The sequence below is a fragment of the Hevea brasiliensis genome, chromosome 15 (assembly GCF_030052815.1).
Source record: "Hevea brasiliensis isolate MT/VB/25A 57/8 chromosome 15, ASM3005281v1, whole genome shotgun sequence".
NCBI classification, from domain to species: Eukaryota; Viridiplantae; Streptophyta; class Magnoliopsida; order Malpighiales; family Euphorbiaceae; genus Hevea; species Hevea brasiliensis.
In genome coordinates this window covers 72,494,320-72,518,569 of record NC_079507.1, presented here as the reverse complement: position 1 = coordinate 72,518,569, position 24,250 = coordinate 72,494,320, and the positions used below count along the sequence as shown (strand labels likewise).

General features: G+C 31.7%; 2 protein-coding genes across 3 annotated transcripts; one reads left to right on the top strand and one right to left on the bottom strand.

Annotated features, from left to right (window-relative positions):
• Positions 1-8,773: 8,773 nt before the first annotated feature.
• On the top strand, positions 8,774-12,974 carry LOC110634795 (uncharacterized). 2 transcript variants are annotated; one of them, XM_058136665.1, is made up of 5 exons: positions 8,774-8,868; positions 8,993-9,052; positions 9,139-9,336; positions 9,532-9,693; positions 9,889-12,974. In XM_058136665.1, exons 2-5 carry the CDS (start codon positions 9,010-9,012, stop codon positions 12,549-12,551), a joined length of 3,066 nt encoding a protein of 1,021 aa, XP_057992648.1. In that variant the 5' UTR covers positions 8,774-8,868; positions 8,993-9,009; the 3' UTR covers positions 12,552-12,974. The 2 variants fall into 2 exon arrangements, with proteins under 2 accessions (XP_057992648.1, XP_021639628.2); XM_021783936.2 differs by having other exon boundaries at positions 9,490-9,693.
• Positions 12,975-13,803: 829 nt separating this feature from the next.
• LOC110634826 (calmodulin-like protein 11) lies at positions 13,804-15,301 on the bottom strand. The gene is made up of 4 exons (XM_021783970.2): positions 15,103-15,301; positions 14,861-15,018; positions 14,685-14,765; positions 13,804-14,182 (listed from the first exon to the last, which is right to left on the bottom strand). The coding sequence occupies exons 1-4, from the start codon at positions 15,176-15,178 to the stop codon at positions 14,045-14,047; spliced, it is 453 nt and encodes a 150-aa protein (XP_021639662.1). The 5' UTR covers positions 15,179-15,301; the 3' UTR covers positions 13,804-14,044.
• Positions 15,302-24,250: the final 8,949 nt, after the last annotated feature.

The window sequence follows — 24,250 nt, the reverse complement described above, 5'->3', positions numbered from 1 at the left end:
TCATATAAAATTTAAATCTTTGTAAAAAAAGAACAAATAAATAAATAATATATATAAATATTTTTTTAAAAAAAGAAAGGATTACTGTCGGCCATGAAAACGCCGGCAGCAATCTTTGGAGTCAAGATAAATGGGAACTTTGAACAAGATGGGAGGAAGAGTGGACCGGAAACTCGCGTATTGTTGCAATAAATGTAAGGAATTAAATAAACTCATCTGGTTCCCATGACCTTATCCCTATGAATCAGACGTGATTGGATCATATTTGTTGAAACCAAATGCTTCCTGTCGACGAGCAAGGTTGAGTGCTCCCATTGATGTCGGCGTCTATTGGTCTGATCGGCATAAATTTTAGTCATGAAAAAAAATTAAAACGATAAAATATTTTTTTCAAATTATTTTTTTAGTAACACTTTTCTTTTTTCCATAAAAATAGCCTCTAATCTCAATGCCAAATCGGTTTCAATGCATATGCAACAATATCGGTCCCACTATATATTTGAAATTGGTCAACATTTTTCTTTTCTACATGGTCAGAGATGCTTGATGAATCTTGAAGCATTTGCAACTGTACACTGCATTAATTTTGAGAACAAATTATAAAATATTTTAATAATATTATTTATTTATTTATTTATTTATTTATATTAATATATAATTTATTTTTTATAATTTTATAGTCTATCCTGTTATAAACACAAAATTTATGTATTTGGTAATGATTATCCGTCCAATATAAACAAAAATTGTATCATTTTTGCCGCCGCGTATTTTCTTGTTGAAGCTCTTGATTTTTTTTTCTTGACAAAAAAAGACTTGCAATGTTGTTGGAATTGGAAATTGCTGCGCCTCGTCCTTTTAACGCCTTCTTGGATAATCACATCTAATTTTAATTTTTTAATCAATTCATTTTGAATTTATATTTTAAATTTTTTAATTTTAGGATGAATATTGAATTAAGAAAGTCAATTAAATTTACTTATAAATAAAAAATTATAAATTAATTAATATTTAATTTAATTTATAATTTAATAAATTTATTTAAAATAAATAAAAAATTATAAGTGATTTTTAGTATACAAAAGTAATGCTCTTTTTTTCAAAGAAAAATAAGTCATTTTCATAATATGAAAAATAAATTTCATGTGATTATGAGAGATGATATATGTGTATTGAGTGTATCTAATACTTTCCCATTAAATATATATATTTTAATAAATTTAACTAATTAAATTATTTTTAAATATTTTTTAATTAAATAATTAAACTATTCAAAAATTATTCTCAAATAATTTGATTAAATAATTAATTTTTTATTTTAATTTAATTTATAAATTAAAAAATATATTTTAAATTAAAAATAATCAAACCAAGTATCCTTTAAGTTGAAGGTTGTAATTTGTTTCCGATACGCGAAACGTGTCTGACACGTAAATATTAAGCCTATAAAATTTTCGTGCTTGTTAAGAAAAATTTTATGACTAATCCAGTAATTGTTAGATGAAACGTGCTGTCATTTTCGTTTGAAACAATTGGGCAATGAAATTCGGCGCGTAAAATTTATAATGCGGCCTAAGGTTGCCTCTCATACTAAGGATAGCAAATCGACATGGTTATGCAAGTCCTATTTTTTATTAATTAATATTTGATTTAATTAAAAAATATTTTAAAATAGTTTTAAATATATTAAATTAATATATAAATCTCCTTTTTTTTTTTTTTTACTGAATCTCAACGTATATAATAAAAAAAGCAAATATTATAAAAAAATTCAATACTTTATGCGTGTTTATCACTATAGTTAAACTTTTTTGTAAATTTTAATTTAATTTAAAATTTTAATATTTATTATGTCTTCATCAAAATTTAGAGATTTGAAAGATGCTGATTTGACTGCTGGTGTAAAAAAAATATTAATTTCTAATATGTTTATTGATGATGTAGTAAAATTTTTTTATTTTTGCTCATCTGATAAAAAATTATTATTTTATATATTATTATTGATGTGATATAATTTTAATAATTAAAAATTTTAAATTAATTGATTAATTTTAAATTAACTTTAATCAAAAATTAATATTTTATTATTAAATAAATTATAAAAAATAAATATTTATATTACTTAATATAATAAAAAATAATTTCTCCTCTCTTCACTCAATTTTTTTATTTATTTAAAAATTAAAAATTCATATAAAAAAAGCCAATAATAACAATATTCAATATTTTAGCAAGAATAATAATAAACATATAATTGAATGTCTATATATTATTGAATGACAGTGAGTGAGAGGAGAGAGAGAGTGTGTGTGTGTTTTTGGGGGGGGGGGGACGGCGTATAGATATAAAGATATATTTTAGAGAGAGAGAGGTAGATACAAGAATATTATTTAGAGAGAGAAAGATGAGTGGAGGGTGTAAATATATATATTATTGGATGACAATTGGAAGGAGGAAAGAGATAAATATGGGTAGAGAGATATTTTTAATTTTAAATAAATAATAATTTATATATTTTCATTAATAAATTTTACAAATACCGAAAAAAGAGAGAGAAATATTTTTTTTGTTATACTAAATAATATAAATATTTATTTTTTTATAATTATATTAAGTAATAAAATATTAATTTTGATCAAATTATATAAAAAATAGTCAACTGATTATAAATAAAATAAACTTATAGAGTTTGCTATAATCAACAAAAATAGGAAAGTTTTAAATTTTTTTAATTATTAAAATTATGCAATATCAATGATAATATATAAAATAATAATATTTTTATCACGTTAGTCACCACATTATCAAGAATATAAAAATTCATACCATGTCACTTGCCACATCAATAACATGTTAAAAAAATATATTTTTTTTTCATGTCAATCAATATGTCAACTCCCCAAATTTCTAATTTTGACCGGCCATAATAAATACTAAACTTTCATTTTAAATCAAAATTAATAAAAAAAAGATTTTAACTATAATTGAAAAAACACAAAGTTTTGGAATTTTTATAACATTATGTTATCACTACCATTAATTTGACATCAGGTTTTTAGATCTTACAAAGCGTAATTCCCCTTAATTTCCTTATAATACTCAGGGGAAAAAATATCAATAGCTAAGAAATTCACCTAATTACGCTATGATAGGACTTGTAGTCTTAGCGAAATTTCCCATCATTTTGGTGAAGAATATATTGAACTTGCAAGTTCTTATATAGACCAAAATAAAAATAAAAATATTAGTCAATAGTTAAACTGTAATTTCTTTAAATACATTAAAATTTATAGATAAAATTTAATTTTAAAAAATTTGAAAGGGGTAAACAGTAATTTAAAAATAAATAAATAAAATTTTAATTTTGAAAATTTTGGTAGTTTCGCCCCTCATTGGCGAGAACTAACTTTTTGTAATACAAAATATGTAGTCCATCATGAGATCGCATAAGTGACTTCACATCAACATAATTAAGTTATTTTTCAATGACAAATTAATAAATATCTTAAAAAGTCGTTGTAGATGCCAAACGACTAATTAATTAATTTAGAAAACCAATCATCATAGCAACTTTTTTTTTTCTTAATAAAATGGTAATTCATTAATAACCACCCTAAGTTAAGCAAAGTATAATCCTTTTTATAAAAGAAAGAAATACATAATTATGGATAAATAAATTTTTTTTATTTATAATTAATATTGGTAGAGAAAATTGATTTTTCAAGTAGTAACTTATTAATTTTCAGTTTTGAAAATTAAAAATAAACTTTATACAATACTACATTTTCATAAATTTATTATTTTTGTAGCTTAAGGATGGTAAAAGGTCAAATATTTGTGGGTACTTGACTTGACCGAATCCTAATATGACGGATTTGGAATATGTTCATATTTGAAGAATAATATTCGTGATAGATTTATATTTTACACGTTGAATATCTATTTTATATGGCAATAATAATTAGATTTCATATGGGTTCAGATAACTAATAATATATTTTAATCAGGTTTGGGATGATTTCGAATATTAATAATATTAATAAGTTCAGATTTGGGTAGGATAATTTTTGTAAATACCTCATTCGTTGCTAACTCTACTGTAACTTACAAAAAGGATTAAACCATGAAATATGAATAGAGAAATAAATCGCACTACTAGGTTTCGTTGATAGAAAATAATTACTCGTATTTAATGATCCAAAATCTCTAATAAAAGAAAATCAATTATCTATGTGATGTGACTTATCCGCAAGTATACGGGTCGTCTCAAGTAATAAAGTGATGAATCAAGTATCGTTCCCACGAGGATTTGCTGTTTGATTACTAAACTATGAATGAAGCGATTATTTGGGCTAATGATTAATGAATAAATGGTAAATGTAAATGAGCAAGGTAAATTGATTAATCCAATTAAAATGGGTAAAGAGCAAACAAATAAATTCTAATTCTAGTTCGCAATTAAACTAAAATTAACAATGGGTAATTTAAGCAAAAGTCTAATTATGGTAAAAGTGATTCCAGAGTTGGGGGTTTATGCATAAATTAGTTGGGATTTGTCTTGGGCATTCCAATTTTTAGGGATAAATAGAGTTTGAAGGAAATTGATTCTAAATCCCTTTGATATCTTTTTCAAGCAAATCAAAGTGTATTCTAAAATAACCAAACCTATTTTCGTATGTATTTGATTACTTTAAAACCCATTAAGTTTTGTAACCAATAATTAATTCCTCTTAAAGTCCTAGTTTATTTCTAAATCTAGGTGATTTTAAGTTCCAATCCATGATTACCCATCAATGACTTTCACCTTTCGGTCCTTCAATCAAAGATTAACACAATACCCAATGGGTACCAACATTAGGCAAGTAAATCAAGCACACAAGGAAGGAATCAAAACTCATATTCATATAAAATAAGGAAATACCCAGTTCAAATCCACAAATTAATCTAAAACATATTTCCCAACTCTGAAATCTAAAGAAATTACTCACTCATGATGGTATTTACAAGAAATATTGATGGAAGAATATAGAAAAACATGATAAAAGGACTGAAATGGGAAAACCTGTGGAAGAACCAAGGTCTCTGGTTTCGAGCTCCAAACTCGTCCTCTTCCTAGAGAGAATGGCGTCTTCTCTCCTCTTTCTATATAATTTTCTTTCCTTTTTGTTTTTCCTCCCCTTCCTCTTGTGGCAAAAATAAGGAAATGATGAATTTATATGGTCCCTAAAAGTTGCCCTAAAAGTAAATAAAAGACAAAGAGTGGATAGGAAATGAGGTGTAAAATTATCCAAGTCGACTATTCACGTTCTTAGGGTTTAACCCTAAGCGACTTTTAGCGATTTCACTGGTCACACAGGTTGCAAATCTCACTTAGAGTAAAATGGACTTTTCGCTCATGTTTGACTTGTCCTTAAGCACTGCCGCTTTACCCTAAGCATGATCTTAAGCAAAGCCTCAAGCAAATTTCGGCTGGTTTGCTTTTTCAAGGTTTGATTTCTTTAACTTTCCTCCATGCTTAAAGAACTCCAAATTTCTTCAAATCACTTCCTATTGCACTCATTGATCTTCGATTTGCCACAAAATCCTATCAAAAACAACAAAATTACAAAAATCACATATAAAGTATTTAAATTTAACAAATAAGCTAAAATAAAGTTAAAAACATAAAATATACTAAAATATAAGGGCAAAATGGATGCAAAACTACCCTAAAATGCCTATATGAAATGAGTGTAACACTATGTTGTATTTCAAACTACCATAGAGTCTATTCAAATACCGAAGAAAAAAAAGACCCTTTTAAGAGCAGAAAACAACACACCAATAATAGAGAAAATGAGATTTCGCTATTGAAGATAGAATTTCTTATATATTCCTAATGAATATAGATTTGAGTAAAAAAATTAGATATATTCTAAACATAGATAGATATAAGAAATTGTTATAAAATAAATAAATAAATAAAATTAACATATGATAGCCATCGATAAGAAACTCACGGATGATCACTCAAGAAAGACATTTAAAAGAGAAAAGAAAAAGAAGAAAATAGAGAAGGATGATAGTATTATGTAAAGAGTGTCTAAAGCTCATGGTAAACTTCTTTGTACCCATTTAAATATTGGTTATGGTTAGTTTCTTATGTTTTAGTTACCATAATTTTAGATTTTTAAACATTTAAACATTAAAATTTAGTTAATAATTATATAAGTATAAAGACTAACTACATATTTCAATTGTTTGTTTAAATAATCTCTATACTTTGTGATTTACCAAAAGTTTTTTAAAAATAAAATAGGATACTTAGGTTTGTCAAGTCTAAACACTAATAACTAATTACAATTATCGATTTAATTATCTTCGATACTTAACTAATGCTACGCAGACCCATAATAGAGAGAAAATCATTATATTCCCTTTTAGGTAAAACGTCAATAAAAAGTTGAACATTCGTGATTTTCATCTAGCAATAAGATTGGAATCATATTCTTAGCTCAACAAGAAAGGAAAAAAAAAAAAAAGTAAAATTCATATTGTTGAGGACTTTTCTGACGTGATAGTGGAAAAAGAATAAAGCTAAAAAAGGAGACAAGAAATTCATAAAACACTTGCTTTAGGAATAAGTTCTAACTAAAATAAGGAAAATTTTATTTATTTCATATGTATACCTATCCAATTTATGATTTACAAATTATTTAAATTCTTTTGCTGAGAGAAACTCGAACATATTTAAAAAAAAAAAAGGTGACAGTTCAAAAAAAAAAAAAAGAAAAAGGTAATAGAACGATTTAGCGAGATGATTGTTGCCTCCTCCACAGAGGCCCAAAAAAAACTAATTATTGGTCTCGAAGCCCATAATCAGCTGTCGAATGATTGTTGGACTATTTATTCCTGAAGATAAAGGGCTCGCAAAGCCTATTCTCGACCGCTACCTGCAGTTATAAACAAAAACAACGAGTCCATTCTGATGATAGAAGGATGTTTAATTTAATTTATGAAATCAGTTTAAGTATTTGATATTTATAAGTTAATTTAAATTTATAAGTATTTAAAATTTTAAGCAGTTACGTATTTAGTTAAATTACATATAAGTGATTGATAAATAATTAATATATCAAATAAAAAATAAATTATAAGCATATTTATTATTAAAATGATTGAAAATAATATTAAATAATATTAATGATGAAATTTTAAAAATTAAATGAGTAAAATATAGTAAAATATTTGATCAAATTAAATCAAAATGAAAAGTTGGATGTCCCTAATTTATTTTTTTTAGCTTATAAGCTCAACTTATAAGAATAAAAATTGTTTTAAACAAACAGATCACTCTGTATTTAGATCTTATAAACTAATTTAATGAGCTTATAAATTAAGACAAACACCTTCTTAAAAGTCTAAAATCTTATGACTATAATTAATGGTATAAGTACATAATTAATTCAATTAGACCATATCATTTCTCATGAAGTCGAAATTATACTAGGTTATCAATTCCAATGTATTTAAATCTCAATTTTTAATGACAAACTTATATATGATCTAGTGTACCTGAACATCACTGGATAAGTTGGTCTGAAAAATAGGAAAGGCACTGCTCCGGATGGACAAACTGTGATATCATCATTTCAGCGGCTAATCTTTTTGTTAAAAAACGAAAAGTTGAGTTTTATGGTGGATTTCCACCAACTATTGATCATATTCCTCTCAATTAATTAGACAAAATAAACAAGAGGGTCCGATTTGCCAACTCTTAATCTTGCGCAAAGGAAGAGAGTTCCAAATAAATAATGTGGTTAGCCTTAAACTAATCTATGCCCCTGGCCACTCTGCAAGTAGAATAAGCTTTAAAACCAAGAAATCTTCAATGCCAGATCCACCTGCTCAAAGCCTTATCAGAACCATTATTCTATGCAGGAGAAAGAATGTGTGGCAGCCTGCTACTGTATGCAGCCCTCAAGTCATTTGTTTAAGCCTATGACCTACATGTGGCCTTAGGCAAAACAATTGATTTAAGGCCTTGATTTGAAACACATGATCTGATAATGGAGATTTCCTGAATTGAAAGTGGATTAAATCATAATTTGCCAAATTCTATCTTGGATTCTTTCTATGCCCTCGTAACATTTATCCATCACATGGACCGGTTATAGCCAGTCATGTAGGTCCTTCCCTTGAGAAATTTTATGGGCAATCTGAAAGCTCACATCCAATTTATGGAGGTAATTATGGATAGAAGGAACTTTTTCTCCATGATTTTCCACACATGCTAGCTCAAGTATAAACCGAAGACTTGAGATTTCATCAACCAACCAACTTATTTTAACTTGGAAAAAGCAATAGGGCTCCAAGACGTCTTTTGGTACTAAGACTGTCCTACAAAATTCATCATCAAGATTCAGGCAGCACCATGTACCCTTCAGTGTTTAACAGAACTCACCGCACAAAATCTAAAGCACTGCATAAGAGTTGCGGCGGCACATATAAAATTAGGTTACTGGAAAACCTAGGTTGTACTGACCCTAGATAAAACTCAAGAATTCAGGGTAATAATGAGGGCAGGCCACTGACATTGAACTTTAATTAGTTAGTAATGTCCCCCTGTAGACTATAGAATTCCTGATACACAGAATGTCAACATCACAGAAAAAGGAAAAGTGAAGAGCAGGATAAAATGTGCCACTGATTTTAGGTGATGGATCAGAATTGGCTGACAGGTGACCCAAAATGAGGCTTATGCTTTAAGCAATATAGATGAAAGCCATTTTATTTGGGTAATAACAGTCTGGCAGTCTCACAGAAATAAAGCTTTCCTTAAAGGTCTATAGCTGCAGGCATGTGAAAATAATCATCATCATCATCATGGTTTGTATTTTCAGACTTTTAGACTTTGAATTTGAACTCAACTCCCTTTAATTTGCTAATAAAAGACTAGCCATCGCAGTTGACGATTGTGAGTTATCATCTTATTGCTTCATTTACATTGCAGGATTTGGCAAATTGAATATGGGAAATGAGATGGGCAACAATAACACTTCTGGATTGCGAGGTATGGCTTGATTTCTTTGCTTAGCCTTCTACTTTTCGAACATTAATGCTTTTCTGTTTCTATCTTATATTATTTTGCTAATGCAGAAGAGGATAACACAACCCCTGAAGCTCAGGGAAAATTTTTGCAAGAAACTGATCATAATAGTGATGTAAAAGGAGAAAATTATGTGGTACCGACAACTGGATGTAAAGATTATCTTCAGACAGAGACAGGGTTAGACTTTGACGATCCAAACGGAGAAGGAGATACTCCTGCTCATAACCAGACATCTGATGGAACAGGTTTGCAATTTCTCAATATATTACATACATTTTTAATGTGTGTGTATATGTTGATTGTTGGAAATAAGGCCTTTTTTAAGCTGTAATGGATATTTTTAGTTCTTTTTATTAGTAGAAGTCTGTGTATTCAATTTAGGCCTTTCGGCTTTGTAGGTCAAAAAGAGACTGGAGTTAATCCTTCTGTTGAATCTGCAGAAGCTGAAAAGATATCAAATGAAGAAGGTGGAAACGATAGAGACATTCAATTTGCAGCTTCTTTTTCAAAGGAAATGAAAGGTCACAGAAACCCAACATCATCAGAGAATATTTTGGAAACGAGTAATAATTGTATTGAAAGGCAGCCTTCCTTCAAGAAAGGTATGCATAATCAATTAACTTAACTAATAATCGTTCTGATTCAGCTTAGTACAAGTCTATTGCATTTAGATTTCCTCAAATTATTCATCCTTGACAAGAAGTAGAAGCAACAAATTACAATAGACATATGAAACCGTATTAAAACCTATTTTAAGATCGTTTTTCATTATTATTATTTTGGTTTGCTATGAACAGAAGAAGAGGATATTCCAAATTCAACTTTTGTTGCAATATCCTCAGCACATGATTCAGAATCTGAAGATTCTGAAGAACCAAAGCCTGATCAACATGAATTTACAAAAGTGCATGCTGAGCAATCGGAACAAGATAGCACTAATTCATTGAGAGGAATTGCAGATGTCTTAGGAACAAGTGCTGAATACAGTAGCAAAAAGAACAGTCACCTGTTAGATATTTACATGTCTGATAACCTGGAAGGAACTATTGATTCTGCTACTAATCTAGATGTGGAGATAAGAAAGGATGATTTGTTGGCGAAAGAAATGGCATCTCAGGAAATCAATATGCCCAGCAAAGAGAAATTTGAAGTTATTTTATCATTGGATCTTCCAAGTAATGTTGGAGAGAAATATGGAGAGTTAGCTGGTAAGATGAATTGTAATGAAACTAATTTCTTGGAGTCAAAACAAGGAGCCAATCTGGTGGCTGAATCATTAGATTCCCATTTAGAAGCCTCCCTGCCTGAAGACAAAACCATGGTTCTTCCTAATATGGTTCTTCCCGACAAGGCTAAATTAATAGGAAAAGAATCGGAAAGTGGAGAAAATAAGCATGATCTTCGTTTTCCAGTAGGAGAATCCAATATTGAGAAGGCAAATGGATCTGAAACTGATTCTTTGAGAAGGCTTAATTGCAAGAACATTGAAATGGACGGTTCTGTTATCACTGCTCAAGATGCTGCTAGCAATGGGGACTGCCAAATTGAGGAAGTGAAGGTTGTTGAGGAATCTGACAACCAGGAGAAAAAAATGAACTTGGAACTCGGAATATTTGAAGCCGAGCCATCCATTGCAAATGACGAAAACAATGAAGAGGAATCAGGAGATTGCAGACCTGAGGCAAATACTTCTCATGATGCTGCTTACAAAGGGAACTGCCAAGTTGAGGGGGCAAAGGCTCTTGTTGAATCTGACAACCAGAATGAGTCTTCTGAAGAACATTGCAATGGACCTGAAGGAAAGCATGTGATGGTTCATGAACTTGGAATAACTGCAGCCAACTTATCCATTGCAAATGGCAAAAACAATGAAGAAGAAGTAGAAGATTTCAAACCTGAGGCATTAACTGCTCATGAAGCTGCCACCAAGAGGAACTGCCACATTGAGGAGTTCAAGGTTGTGGAGGAATCAAACAACCAGAATGAGGCTTATGAAGAAAATTGCGAGGAATCTGAGGGAAAGATTGTAAGTATTCCTGAACTTGGAATGGTTGCAGCCAAGTCATCCATTGCAAACAGCAAAATCAATGCAGAAGAATCAGGAGATTGCAAAAGTGATGAAGCATACGAAGGAAAGATTATAATGGTTCCTGAGCTTGTAACAGTTGCAGCAGTGTTGCCAGTCCCAAATGTCACAAACAATGAAGAGGAAGCAGAAGATTACGAAGCCGAGGAAGAGGAACCTGTAGAGAAGCACATTGTGGAGATAAAGCAGAAAATAGAAGTTCCATTTGTGCCAGTAGAACATCATCTATCATGCGCTTCAGCTTCTCTGTTCCTACCTGAGAATCATCAACAGGAAACTTTCATGAAATCTGAGGATTCCCAAGATAGCAGCAAGTCAACGTTGGAACTGAAACCGAAGAGCAGCAATAAGTTCAATGCTACAACGTTTTCCACTTTCCATGCTACAAGCTCTCCTGTAGAGTCCTTAGTCTCTGTGGTTGAGTTGGCAATTGAGAAACTTGCGGAAGAAGTTTTACCCCAAGTGACAGCAGCTCCAAGGATGGCCACAGATACTAAATCTTCAGCTTCAGCAAATGATTCCAGTGAGCAACATGAAAAAACTGAATTGTCTGTCTTTGCAAAGAATATTATTGAGGCACAAGAAAATGCTGTAAGGATGAGCACTGAATCAGTTACTGAAAACTTGATTCAAGCGGAGGTGGGAAAGTCTCCAAGTTCAATTGTGGAAAGCACAGTCCCTGCTGTGCAGTTAGCAATTGAGAAATCACAGCAAGAATCTCCACATTACAGCATAACAGTTCTAGAGACAGTGACACAAGCTAAATCATTAGCTTTAGCAAGTCAGTCGAGTGAACAATGTGAAAAGGTAGAAACTTCGGTCCACGGAAGGGGCGGTTATGAGCCACAAGAAACTGTGGGAAGGTTCAGCACCGAATCAATTTCTGACAACTTGAATAATCATGCAGAGATGCGGAAATCTCCAAGCTTCAATCTTGATCTCCGAATAGAAGCAAGGGGTGAAGAATCAGATCAGACTCCACTACTTCATGAGGATAAAAATGCAATTGAAGGCTTACCAATCCAGGCAGATGTAAGCCTTCAAAACTCACTTCCGCAAGCTCAATATGGCCAAGAATCATTGAAGTATCAAGCAATGCCAGTGGAAGAAAAAGTGATTACTCTGGAAAGAAACGACTCTGAGAAGTCAAGAACACCATTCCTAGGGTTCTTGAAAGAAGATGAGGAGGCTCGTGGTGCAGTTCTACCGAAGAAAAAAGAAAATTATGTTGCTGTAGAAAAAGCAACCAAGGATCCATGGAACTCATCTGCCACTAAAGAAGTCTCGCCAACGCCTCCAAAAGGTAAAGAAAAGCACAAGCGCAGGCCATCTCTCTTCACCAATTGCATGTGTTGTACAACTGTGATTAATTAAAAAGCTTAAGATCGAAGTTAACAGTTTTACAGTTTGGTATTCTGAATTAATTTGTTTCGGTATTGGTTTCCCTTTCTAATTCCAAGTTTTCAAGACGTGGGGTATTGATCAATGGAGAGACTGTTGATTGGTTTAGCATATTTGAGACTAACCAAGAAAGAGTGAGTATAACTTATGTAACCCTCATTAATTGCTTTGTGTTCTTTCTCTGTCTATACTTGTCCTAAACTTGCACAGCCCTGCATGCATTGTATTTTTTCATGCAAGTTCTCATTAGTTGAATCTCTTGATGTAATTTATTGGGGTGTTTGTTGGAGATAAATTGGAAGGTTTGGAGAGGATATTGTAAAATAGGCAGCTTTTGCTGCCTTTGACTGTATCATTTGTTTATTCATTGAAAATACAAATGTTTCTTAATGTTAATTTTGTATTTATTTTGAAATTGGACAAATAAACGCGAAAGTGAAATTCATTCATTTATCAAGTATGTTATATTATTAGCTAGTAAAATTAAAATTTATAGAAAGTAAATTTTTATTTAAAATTCTTTGTATGGAAACCGAGAATTAATTAGATAAATAAAATAATAACAAGAGACAGTGCTGAGGGTGCCTGATCTTTGCGTGAACAATGTCAATGTGAAAGGTGATCTGTTTCAGAAATTACTAGCGAACAGGTTGGTTTTCCCTGACAGGGCCATGGACATGGTGGTGGCATCCCAAGCAGCACATTTCCTGTCAACCAATCAAACATTTTTCTATTGCGGATTCCAACTTGTTTTTATCCCACACGTCTTCGGTTATCTCTACAAACTGACGCGGTGTATAGACCATAGGCATAGAAAATACGCGGAGTTGAGGACTAGTCTAATTCTATATTTCCCTCCAAGGAGGTCACCTCCATCCCATTGTTTTCAAGGAAAAGATGATTTGACGACATGATTATGATTTTATGTACTTTTCAAAAGGAGGAAGGGAAACTAAACAAAGTGGTAGTGGTAGGCCTACCATTGTCAAAGTCCACCTTAGAACCAAATTACAATGTAGAAATTCCACACCAATATATGTTGCCTTCTTTGGGTTATGGAGAATTTTTATTTAAAACTCATTAATCTTTAATTTAAATTTTAATTGCCAACAAAAAAGAAATTATTTTTTTTCTCACTTTCCCTTAATTAAACATATATTAAGTTAAAAATTTTAAATTCAAATCAATGACAGATTACATAAAAGATGAAAGATATCTATTCTGATGACATAAGAATAAGATTTAGATTAGAAATGAAAAAAATACAATTCATAATTGAACAAATCAAATGGTGACTTTTCAACTGATTATACGTTTTGGTAAGTGACAAAATCATTGGCAAGCTATCTAACACAACAACAAATGGAAGACGATAATACGACACTTAATTAGTTATTTCTTATTGGAGGACTAATTGGTAGAAAATGAAAATGAATGAATTTTAATATGGGCAAATACAAATATACTTAACCCACAGTCCTCATCATTTTAACAAATTCATCGTAATTAACTTGACCGTCACCGTCCAAATCAGCCTCCTTAATCATCTGCTCCACCTCTTCATCGGTTAGCTTTTCCCCTAAATTGATCATCACATGCCTCAACTACACATGAACAAACACAACAAATTACTTTTAATTTTTTGCTTAGATTCCCTTTGGTAATTAAATATTATTTGCTAAAATATCTGAATTTTGTCAACGCTAATGCTCGAGAAAAAAGAAAGAAACACAGTTGTCACCCAAATACACATCTATAGCTTTGGAAGTTCTGAATTATTATTAAAAATCATATACATAAAGCTAATTAAAATAATTTATTAATTTTCTTTCATCTTGAAAATGAGAAGAATGAGAGATTTTAAAGTGTCAATTTTCTCTTAAAATTAATTTTATGGTAAAAAAATAAAAATTATTAACTTATATATAGTAAAAAGACTTTAAAATTTTAATCTCATTATCTATTTTTTTAATTAATTATATTTATAATAAAAATAAAATGAATTATCGTTCATTATATAATTCATTAACATTCAATAAAATAGAAAAATATGTATGATGACAGCACCATAGCAATAAAGAAAGGCGATTTTAAAGAAAATAATACCTCATTAGCTGATATATACCCATTCTGATCCTTGTCAAATACTTTGAAAGCTTCTTTAAGTTCTTCCTCTGCATCAGTCTCCTGATTTAATAGAATTATAGGAAGGAAGATTAGATAATGATTATTAAGTGCTTGTCTACTCCATAATTTTTTTTTTCTAGAAAAAATTTATTTACCTTCATTTTTTTGGCCATCAGGTTCAAGAATTCAGCAAATTCAATAGTGCCATTTCCATCAGCATCCACTTCATTAATCATGTCACGTAGTTCTTCTTCAGTCGGGTTTTGATCCAAAGACTTGATCACCGTCGCTAATTCATCGACAGTAATGCATCCTGTACAATTCAATTTATATCAGTTAATTAATTATAAGAAGAAAAACAGAGTATAATAAGAACACAAGAGCAGAATGAACTGACCATCTCCATCCTTGTCGAATAAACAGAAGGATTCTTTAAACTCAAGAATCTGCTCCTCAGTGAGTATTTCTGCCATTTCTTGAATCTTCAAATTCAAAGCCTAGAGAAAAAGAAAGAGAGAGAGAGAGAGAGAGAGAGTTGAGTAATGAGTACTGTAGGCGTAGAGAGAGAAGGAGAAGAGGAAGCTTATGTCGAGAATAGCTCAATCTTAGCTGGGTTTATGTAGAATTCGAATGCGGCAAGTGTAGTTAATTTTTATTTTTGTATTTTATTTTTGGGCTAATATAAGAGTCAAATCAACCATAAAGTTTGACTAGAATGGGTATTGCGGTACTGTTATTCTCTAAGGCTGCATTTGGTATTCTACTTAAAATATTATTTTTAATGTAATTAAAAGAAATACTCCTTAAAAAGAATTTATTTATTAATTTTAAAATTTTTATAATTAATATATATTAAATTTAATAAAAAAATTTACTCAAAAAATAATAATCAAAAGTTGTCTTCTCTTGGGCCATGACCTTTAATTTTTTTTTTTTCCTCATCGCAATTCAAGTTATTTAATTTTACAGGCAGAGATGTGAACAATAATATAGTATAATAGATGGAAATGTAGGACAGCTGTAAGGGTTAGGTGTTTAGGAGACAAAGAGTTAAGTATAAGGAGAGGCTATGGGGAGGTGTGTACTTCTGCTACGTCCTCCTGCCCGAACTCCACGCTGCGCTACTTGCACGAGATGATAGGGAAGAAATGTTTTGAGGGGTGTTAAAAAAATCTCATCTAATTGATATAAATGAAAGTTTTAAATAATGTGATTAGTGAGTAGTAATGAACATTTAATGGAAAAGCAAAGCTTGTTAATGTTGATTGCTAGTACTATTAATGTGTGATTGACTGGCTGTCGACGCGGTTTGCCTTTAATACTCTTTCCAAAGCTAAGCTGTAGTCGGTCACCCAAACCCAAAAAACATGAAAAGGCCATCTAGATGAGCATTGACTATTGTCTATTGAGTCATTCGGGATCCCATCTCGATTGTAAATGAATGTATATATTTTCATTTTCACTTGGTAAAATAAAAAAATATATATTGAGTATTGCTGGGTGGTTTTGTTAGACAAAAATCTTTTTAAGTATTTAAAGCTTTAAGAGTTGATGAGAGTTAAATAAGGAATTCACACGTGCCAGTGCCAATGCTAGGCAGGGTCATGGTCCAAAAGTTAGACTTTGAAGCTTCAAAACAAAAGCAAACCTAGCTAGAGACTCTGAGGAATTGACCTGCAATTCTGAAAAGGCAAGTGAGATTTACGGGGACGCTTGACCAATCCCAAGTAAAATACATTTCAACCCCGTCTTTGAGATTAGGTTTGGGTATGAACCCATACACAAGCACATTTGATTTGAGACCACGAAAGCAACCCCACTTCAAGCCCATCTCATTTAGTAATATAATGAGACTTTGACACAGCATGATCTTCAGTTTTCCTTGTATCCATCGCCAAATAGGGCTAGTTCTGTGAACCTTAATAGATTGCAAGTTGTCTTTGTTAATGTATAGGTACTAATTAATTACGGGGCGGAATTGTAAAGAAATCGTGGACTATGTCTTTTCTTTATTTCTAATTAAAATATGGGTTTATGGATCGTTTCAATTTGTAGCTTCTCAAATGTTACTTTCATAGTTCAATTGCAGCAATTGAAGGTTTCTCCTTAGAGTTATGCACCCAAAATGAGGTAATAGTCCAGATCATGGTCTTTAGATTTGCAATGCAACTAATTGAGGATTATTATTGTTATATTCTTGTTCAAGTTATTGATGATATGTGCATAACAGAATACCCAAGGCAAGAACGAGTCATAGCCAATGCCAGTACATGTAAAAATTAAGATCACCACGTCATTACTAAAACCTCTTATAATGAATTTGGGCTGCAATTGAGGATTATTCACCTTCTAATTTGAATGGACATTTGCAATATAAAATACTCTTTGTTGATTTATGGGATTTTCAAATAAAAGCATTATTCTTCTGAATATTGTTTTGCCCAAATAAGAAAAGGAATTTATATTTGGCACAACCGTTTCCAATTGGGACTGAGACACTAAGTCATGTATCAATTAACATCATCCCTCTGTTTCCCTTCACTAGTATTTATCCAAGATCACACATAAAGCTGTATATCTTGAACTATAAAAAGACTGAACTATAGCCTCGAAAACCATAACATACCACACATCTTTGCAGCCAGAATCATGAAAGGTTCAACCGTTGTCGTCCCCCTACTTGTATTGATGCATAGGCCTAAGTTTATTTTGTTTACTTCGATTCTAGTTCTGTAAATATTGGTTTCAGAGGTAAGAGTATAAGTAAAGATTATATATTCATGCATAATACCGTTGTGTTTGATGAACAAGTTTTAGCATGGGTAACCCTTTTTCCTACCCAATGAAGCCTATAAGCCCTATATTTTAGCCTTAGGTACCTTGTAGATTTGCTATATTGGATTTATGGTCTTACTGTTCAAACTATAAATTTTAGTGATAGTTGAAATAAACTTAAATCTATGCATAAACTTAATGTGTATATAGGCTCAAGTCTATTTTGAAACCCGTGTTAGGTAAGATATTGGATTTATGGCCTTATTGTTTAAACCATAAATCTTAGTAGTAGTTGAAATAAACTTAGGCCTATGCATAAACTTAATGTGTGTATAGGCTAAAGTCCGTTTCGAAACCCATGTTAGGCAAGATAATGCCTACTTATGATTAAACTTTAAGCATAAATCTATTGTTTATAAGAAAAGGATCGTCTTGGACCACCTTCTATTGATGTGTTTAGTGTACTATAACTTAGGATAGAATTTTTCCCTACCCTATACATGAGTGCTGGAGGAACAAGGGGGCAAAGTTTCAGCTGCAGAGAAGATTTCAGTTTTGGTTTTGTTTTTTTGTTTGATTTGTATACCTCAGTTTTGGTTATATAAATATTGATCTCAAAGCGAAGAGTAAAAGTAAAAATTATACATTTATGCATACTAACATTCATGCATCATCATCATTGACCTCTAAATTAATTGAGTCATATGTCTATAGAACTAATCATGTCATCTGGAGGGAACCATCGATTGTGGGACGAAATTGAAAAGGTTCTGGTATTAAATAGACCTCACAAACAAATGCCTTCGCCACGATTGCCTTTGGTCTGCGAGAGACGATGCTTTCCACTTGATGAATTTTCCTGCCAACATGTGGGAAAAATATTATAACTGGGAATGTCATAATAAATGAGATACTGATTTCCCTTCTCTGGATATTGTCATATAGTTACATACTGTTGAATTTTGAGCAGAAAAATGAATTCTCAAGAACAGAGAAATAAAAGCCAAAGCAAAACAGAAGAAAAAACAAAAATCTTCTTCAGCAGAACCCCCTTACACTAAGAGATAGAATTTCATTCATAAAATAGGCATGAGAGAGTTGTTTACACTGATTACAAAAAACTAACTTCTCTAGCAACTAAAAAATAAGCAAAACATGGCTGGAAGTATGGTAAAAAGTTACCTAACACTGCTGCAAAAATACATCAGTAAAAAATGCATTTTTAGTACAAATTCCAGCATAAAATTAAGCAACTAAGTATTAAGGAAAAATCACATTTCAGTCAACACTCCTCCTTGAGATTTTTCCTTGATACTCAAAGCTTTTTCCTCAACTCTTCAAACCTGTTCTTGGTCAAAGCTTTAGTAAGTATATCAGCAAGTTGTTCTTCAGACCTATAATGCAGCAGCTTAATCTCTGAATTATTTACAGCCTCCCTTAGGAAATGAAACTTCACCTTGATGTGCTTGGTTCTTCCATGCTGAACAGGATTATTTGCAATGGCAATTGCAGATTTGTTATCACACCAAATAACTGTAGGCTCACATTGCTCTATTCCCAAATCTTTCAACAACTTCCTAAGCCAAATTGATTGGTTTGTAGCAAAGAAGAAATGAAATATATTCAGCTTCTGCAGTAGATTGAGCCACCACCTCTTGTTTCTTAGAATTCCAAGAGAAAGGACCTGAACCTAGAAAAAAAACATAGCCTGATGTGCTCTTTGAATCATCAACACACCCAGCCCAATCACTATCCACATAGCCTTCAAGTTTGACAGATCTTCCTTTTAGAAACCATATACCATAATCAGTAGTACCTTTCAAGTATCTCAACACTCTCTTAGCAGCAGCTAAATGCACTTGACTTAGTGAATGCATAAATCTGGATAATAAGCTAGTTGAATACATTAAATCAGTCCTTGATGCAGTCAAGTATAGCAGACTACCAACTAAACTTCTATACATTGAAGCATCTGCTTTCTCAGCTCCGTCTTCCTTGCTAAGTTTCTCATTCACAACTAGAGGAATTGCAACAGATTTGCATTTATCCATATTGTACCTTTTTAATATTTCAAGAGCATATTTTCTTTGAGAGACAAAGATTCCTTCAGTAACTTGCTCAATTTCTAGACCAAGAAAGTAACTCATACTCCCCAAATCAGACATTTCAAACTCAGTTTGCATTTTCAGTTTAAAATCATTCAATAACTGAAAATTTCCACCTGTCACTAACATATCATCAACATAAAGTGACACTATCAGCTGAGAGTCATCTCCATCACCACTCACATACAAGGTTGGTTCATTCTCACTCCTCCTGAATCTATTTTGGATCAAATGTGAGTCAATTCTTGCATACCAAGCTCTAGGATCTTGCTTCAGGCCATAAAGAGCCTTTTTCAGCTTATACACTTTGTCTTCTTGACCCTGCACCTCAAATCCTTCTGGTTGCTGCACATAAATTTCTTCAGTTAACAAACCATTCAAAAATGTAGATTTGACATCCAAGTGAAACACTTGCCATTCTCTTTGAGCTGCTAAAGACAACAATAATTTAATGGTATCATGCCTACCAACTGGAGCAAATGTATCTCCATAATCCACCCCTGGTTGTTGAGCATAACCCTTAACAACAAGTCTAGCTTTATATCTAAAAATAGAACCATCAGGATTAACTTTAGTTTTGTAAACCCATTTTACACCAATTACATTTTTTCCTTTTGGTTTGGAAGTCAATTCACAGGTTCCATTCTTCTCAATTGCTGCAATTTCTTCCTTCATAGCATGTTGCCATTCTTCAACTTGTGAAGCTTCTTCATAGCTGCTAGGTTCTGACACAACTAAATTACAGCTTTCATAAATCTCTGAAAGAGACTTGAACTTAGGAACATGTGCTTCACCATCAGAGTTGTACTCTTTTTCAGACTCAACACATTCATTGCTAGAACTTTCTGAATCAACTATTTGCTGAACTGAATTTGTTACTCCAACCTGCTCTTTTTCAAAGTTCCAGTAGGCTCCTTCATCAAATTTGACATCTCTACTAACAACCACCTTCTTTGTTTTCACATTGTAAATTCTGTAACCCTTGGATGTGGCTACATAACCCAGAAAGATGCCCAATTCCGCTTTATCATCCAGCTTGATTCTCTTGACATCAGGAACAAGCATGTAACATATTGATCCAAAGACCTTTAAGTGACTTGCAGAAGGCTTTGATCCAAACCATGCTTCAACTGGAGTTTTTCTTTCCACTGCTCTAGTAGGAAGTCTATTCAACAAGTACACACTGTAAATGTACCTCAAATTTCAAAACATCTTTGGTAGCTCTTTCTCTTTCAACATATACCTAGCCATCTCAACAACTGTTCTGTTCTTCCTCTCAGAAACTCCATTCTGTTGAGGTGAGTAAGCCACTGATAATTGATGTTGTATTCCAGCTTCCTCACAAAATTTGTCAAATTCATTTGAGGTGTACTCCTTCCCATTATCAGACCTCAAATTTTTAATAACATAGCAACTTTGCTTCTCAACCAAAGCTTTAAATTTCTTAAAAACACTGAAAACTTGACCCTTGCTACTTAGAAAATACACCCAAGTCATTCTAGTCAAGTCATCTATAAACAACACAAAGTACTTGTTTTGGCTCAAAGAAAGCACACTCATAGGGCCACATACATCAGTGTGTACAATTTCTAATTTCTTAGTAGCTCTTCTAACTTGATTCTTGGGAAATGATTGTTTATGCAATTTTCCAAATTGACAACTAGAACATACCTCATCACAATTAGAAATAACAGGCATGTCTTTAATCATATCATGAGATTGCATAAACTTCAAAGAATTCAAGTTATAATGCCCATATCTTTTGTGCCATAGCCAAGAATCATCAGATGCAGCTGTAAATACATGATCAGTACCATTGCCAGACATTATAGGAAAGCTATTATTAACCATTTTAACCTCCATTACTTTAGAATTATTGGAATCATAAATATGACACCAACAATCTTTGAAAGACAAGGAATAACCTTTTTTCATCATCTGAGCAACACTCAATAAATTTTGATCTAAGCTAGGAATGTAGAGAACATCAGAAATATGCTTAGTACCTTTCTTTGTTTGCATAGCAACAGTACCCTTGCCCATAACCTGAACCATCTCTCCATTTCCCATCTTGACACTTGTTTTCACTGATCTGTTTAAGGAGGTAAATAAGCTTTCATCTCTAGCCATGTGACTTGTACAGCCACTATCAATGAACCAAATAAACTTATCAATAGCTCTACATGATTGAGAAACCATGAACAAATGATCTTCTTGCTGCTTTGGTTGATCATCAGTAAAATTTGTGTGGAAACCCATATACATTTATTATTTATTATTATTTTATTTTAATTAGCTAATAATAATTTAATATATTTATAAATATATATATATATATATATATATATTATTTTTGAAATCAAATATATATCTGCAATCTAAACAACCCAGTTCAATAATAACTCTTATCCCACTCTACACCTAATAGAACTCTTGAAAAATATATATATACCATAATCATCTCTTCTGCTAAACTTTGCTCTTAAAACCTGTTTGTCACCTCCTTTTTCTATCAAATACTCTCAACAGAGAATCCCTAAATTTTTACTTCTCTATTCATCACCTTCGATTCTATTTTCAAGGTAAAAATTCTCATCCCTTGTTCAATAATGGGTAAATCTAATTTTATTTTCTTTTCTTGATCTGTTACAACTACTCTACAAATTTATTTTTTTGATAATTAATATTGAATTGAATTAATCATAATTATTATTAGACAATAATTAATTATTATATATATATATATATGTCAGTATAACCATTCCTCCCACATGCACAAATCCTCCACCGCAAATCCCCAAACCATTCGTCCCACATGCACAGATTCAAATGTGTATATATATATATATATATATATTATTTAATTTTTTTTTCTCTTTTTCTTTCTTATATTTTGAGTGTGTAGGAGATTTGAATATTCAATCAGTCAGTTGAAATTGTCTCTCTTCCATTGAAAATAACTATTGTCTTGGAAGTTCCAGGTGAGTGGTAATTATAGTACATGGCACCGTTTTAGTCCCTTTTAAAATTTCTTAGCATTAAGTTTGTTATTAAATGAAATTTTAAATCAATATTTTAACAATTATTTTATATGTGATTTTCTAAAGTTTTATTTTATTATTGAATTTTATTTCGATTTTGATTAAATAATTGATTTTGTCAACTATCTCTACATTAGACCCATTAGGATTCCGGGAACAGGCCTTTAATGTATTTATATTGATTGATATTTGACTATAAATTTACCGATGTGTTACTGAATTGATTTGAGATTGATTTGATTTTATTGACTATCTGAAATTATTGAAATACACTATTAGAATTGCACTATCAGTTATTGTTTGCTATCTGAAATTTTTTTATTGATTTTGATTGATTTATACAAATTGATTTTCTATTTTGAATTGGTACCTGTGCCCAGTATCTGTTTCTGTTATCTGGCCCCGCCGTGTGGACTATCACGGTATTAGGTTGCATTGTCGAGTCATGCATCATTGCAGTTTATGGTTTGCATTAGTATCATATGCATTGATATCTGTGAAGGAGGAGGAAAGTATTCGATATCCGTAGCGCTTACCATCCGCCTTTGGTGATGTGGGGTATCATCACCCCGTGCAATCGTACTACATAAAATTTTTATTGAATGAATTTCTTTTATATTTATGTTTTTATGAAGTTATTTTATTAATGATTTTTGACAGCATGAGCATGATTTTATTGAATAGAAAATTTATTGTGAAATTAATCAAGCGTCTGCCTGTTCCTATTCCGTTGTGTGCTATAATTATCATTCACTGAGCATCTAGCTCAAACCACGTTTTCTCGTCTCATATCCTGCTTTGCATCGAGAATTCTGCAGCTGATCCAAATATTCAGTCCATTTTCTGGAGAGGGACAACTTTGATTTGTTTTCATGGTATGCTCGAATTCATGTTTTCTCGGGCTAATAATTAGTTTAGTTTATTGAACAATTTAAGTTTTTATTGAAATCTGTAGAGATTCCGCAGTTTACCTATGGGATATTTATGATGTTTATTCAGCATTTTGTTTATTTGGATTTTGTCTATTTTTGGGATTAGTAAGTAACAATATATTTATTCAAGATATTCTGATAAGGCTTGCATTATTTAAGAATACTTAAATTATGCGCCGGTCACGGTTCAGAATTTTGGGTCGTGACAATTTGCTTGCTGGCCCTGTTGTTGTTTTTGAGCTTTACCTTGCTTGATTCTGCAATCTCTTGAAATGTGGCCATATTTTTTGCAATAGTGACATTGTATGGGTTTTACACCATTCTTCTGCCAACAATCCTTCTCCAGATGATTTGTTTTTTTACAAGTTGGACAAGGTGGAAATCTGCTCTTCTTGACAGCCTCACTTCTACTTTCAGGTTGTTTCCCTTTGTTGTCTCTCTCTTTTGAACTTTTCTTAACCTCCATCACTTGCTTCCCTTTCTGTTTGGCAACAAATGCCTCCTCAGAAGCATCTTCTTGTCTAATAATTCTTCTTTGCTCAATGGCTTGCAAGGAATTTATAAGTTCAGGTAAGGTGATCTTACTCAAATCCTTTGAATCTTCCAAGGATGAGATCTTAGGCTCAAATCTATCAAGTAGACTTACAAGAACCTTCTCCACAACCCTTTTATCTGGTAAATCTTCACCCAAT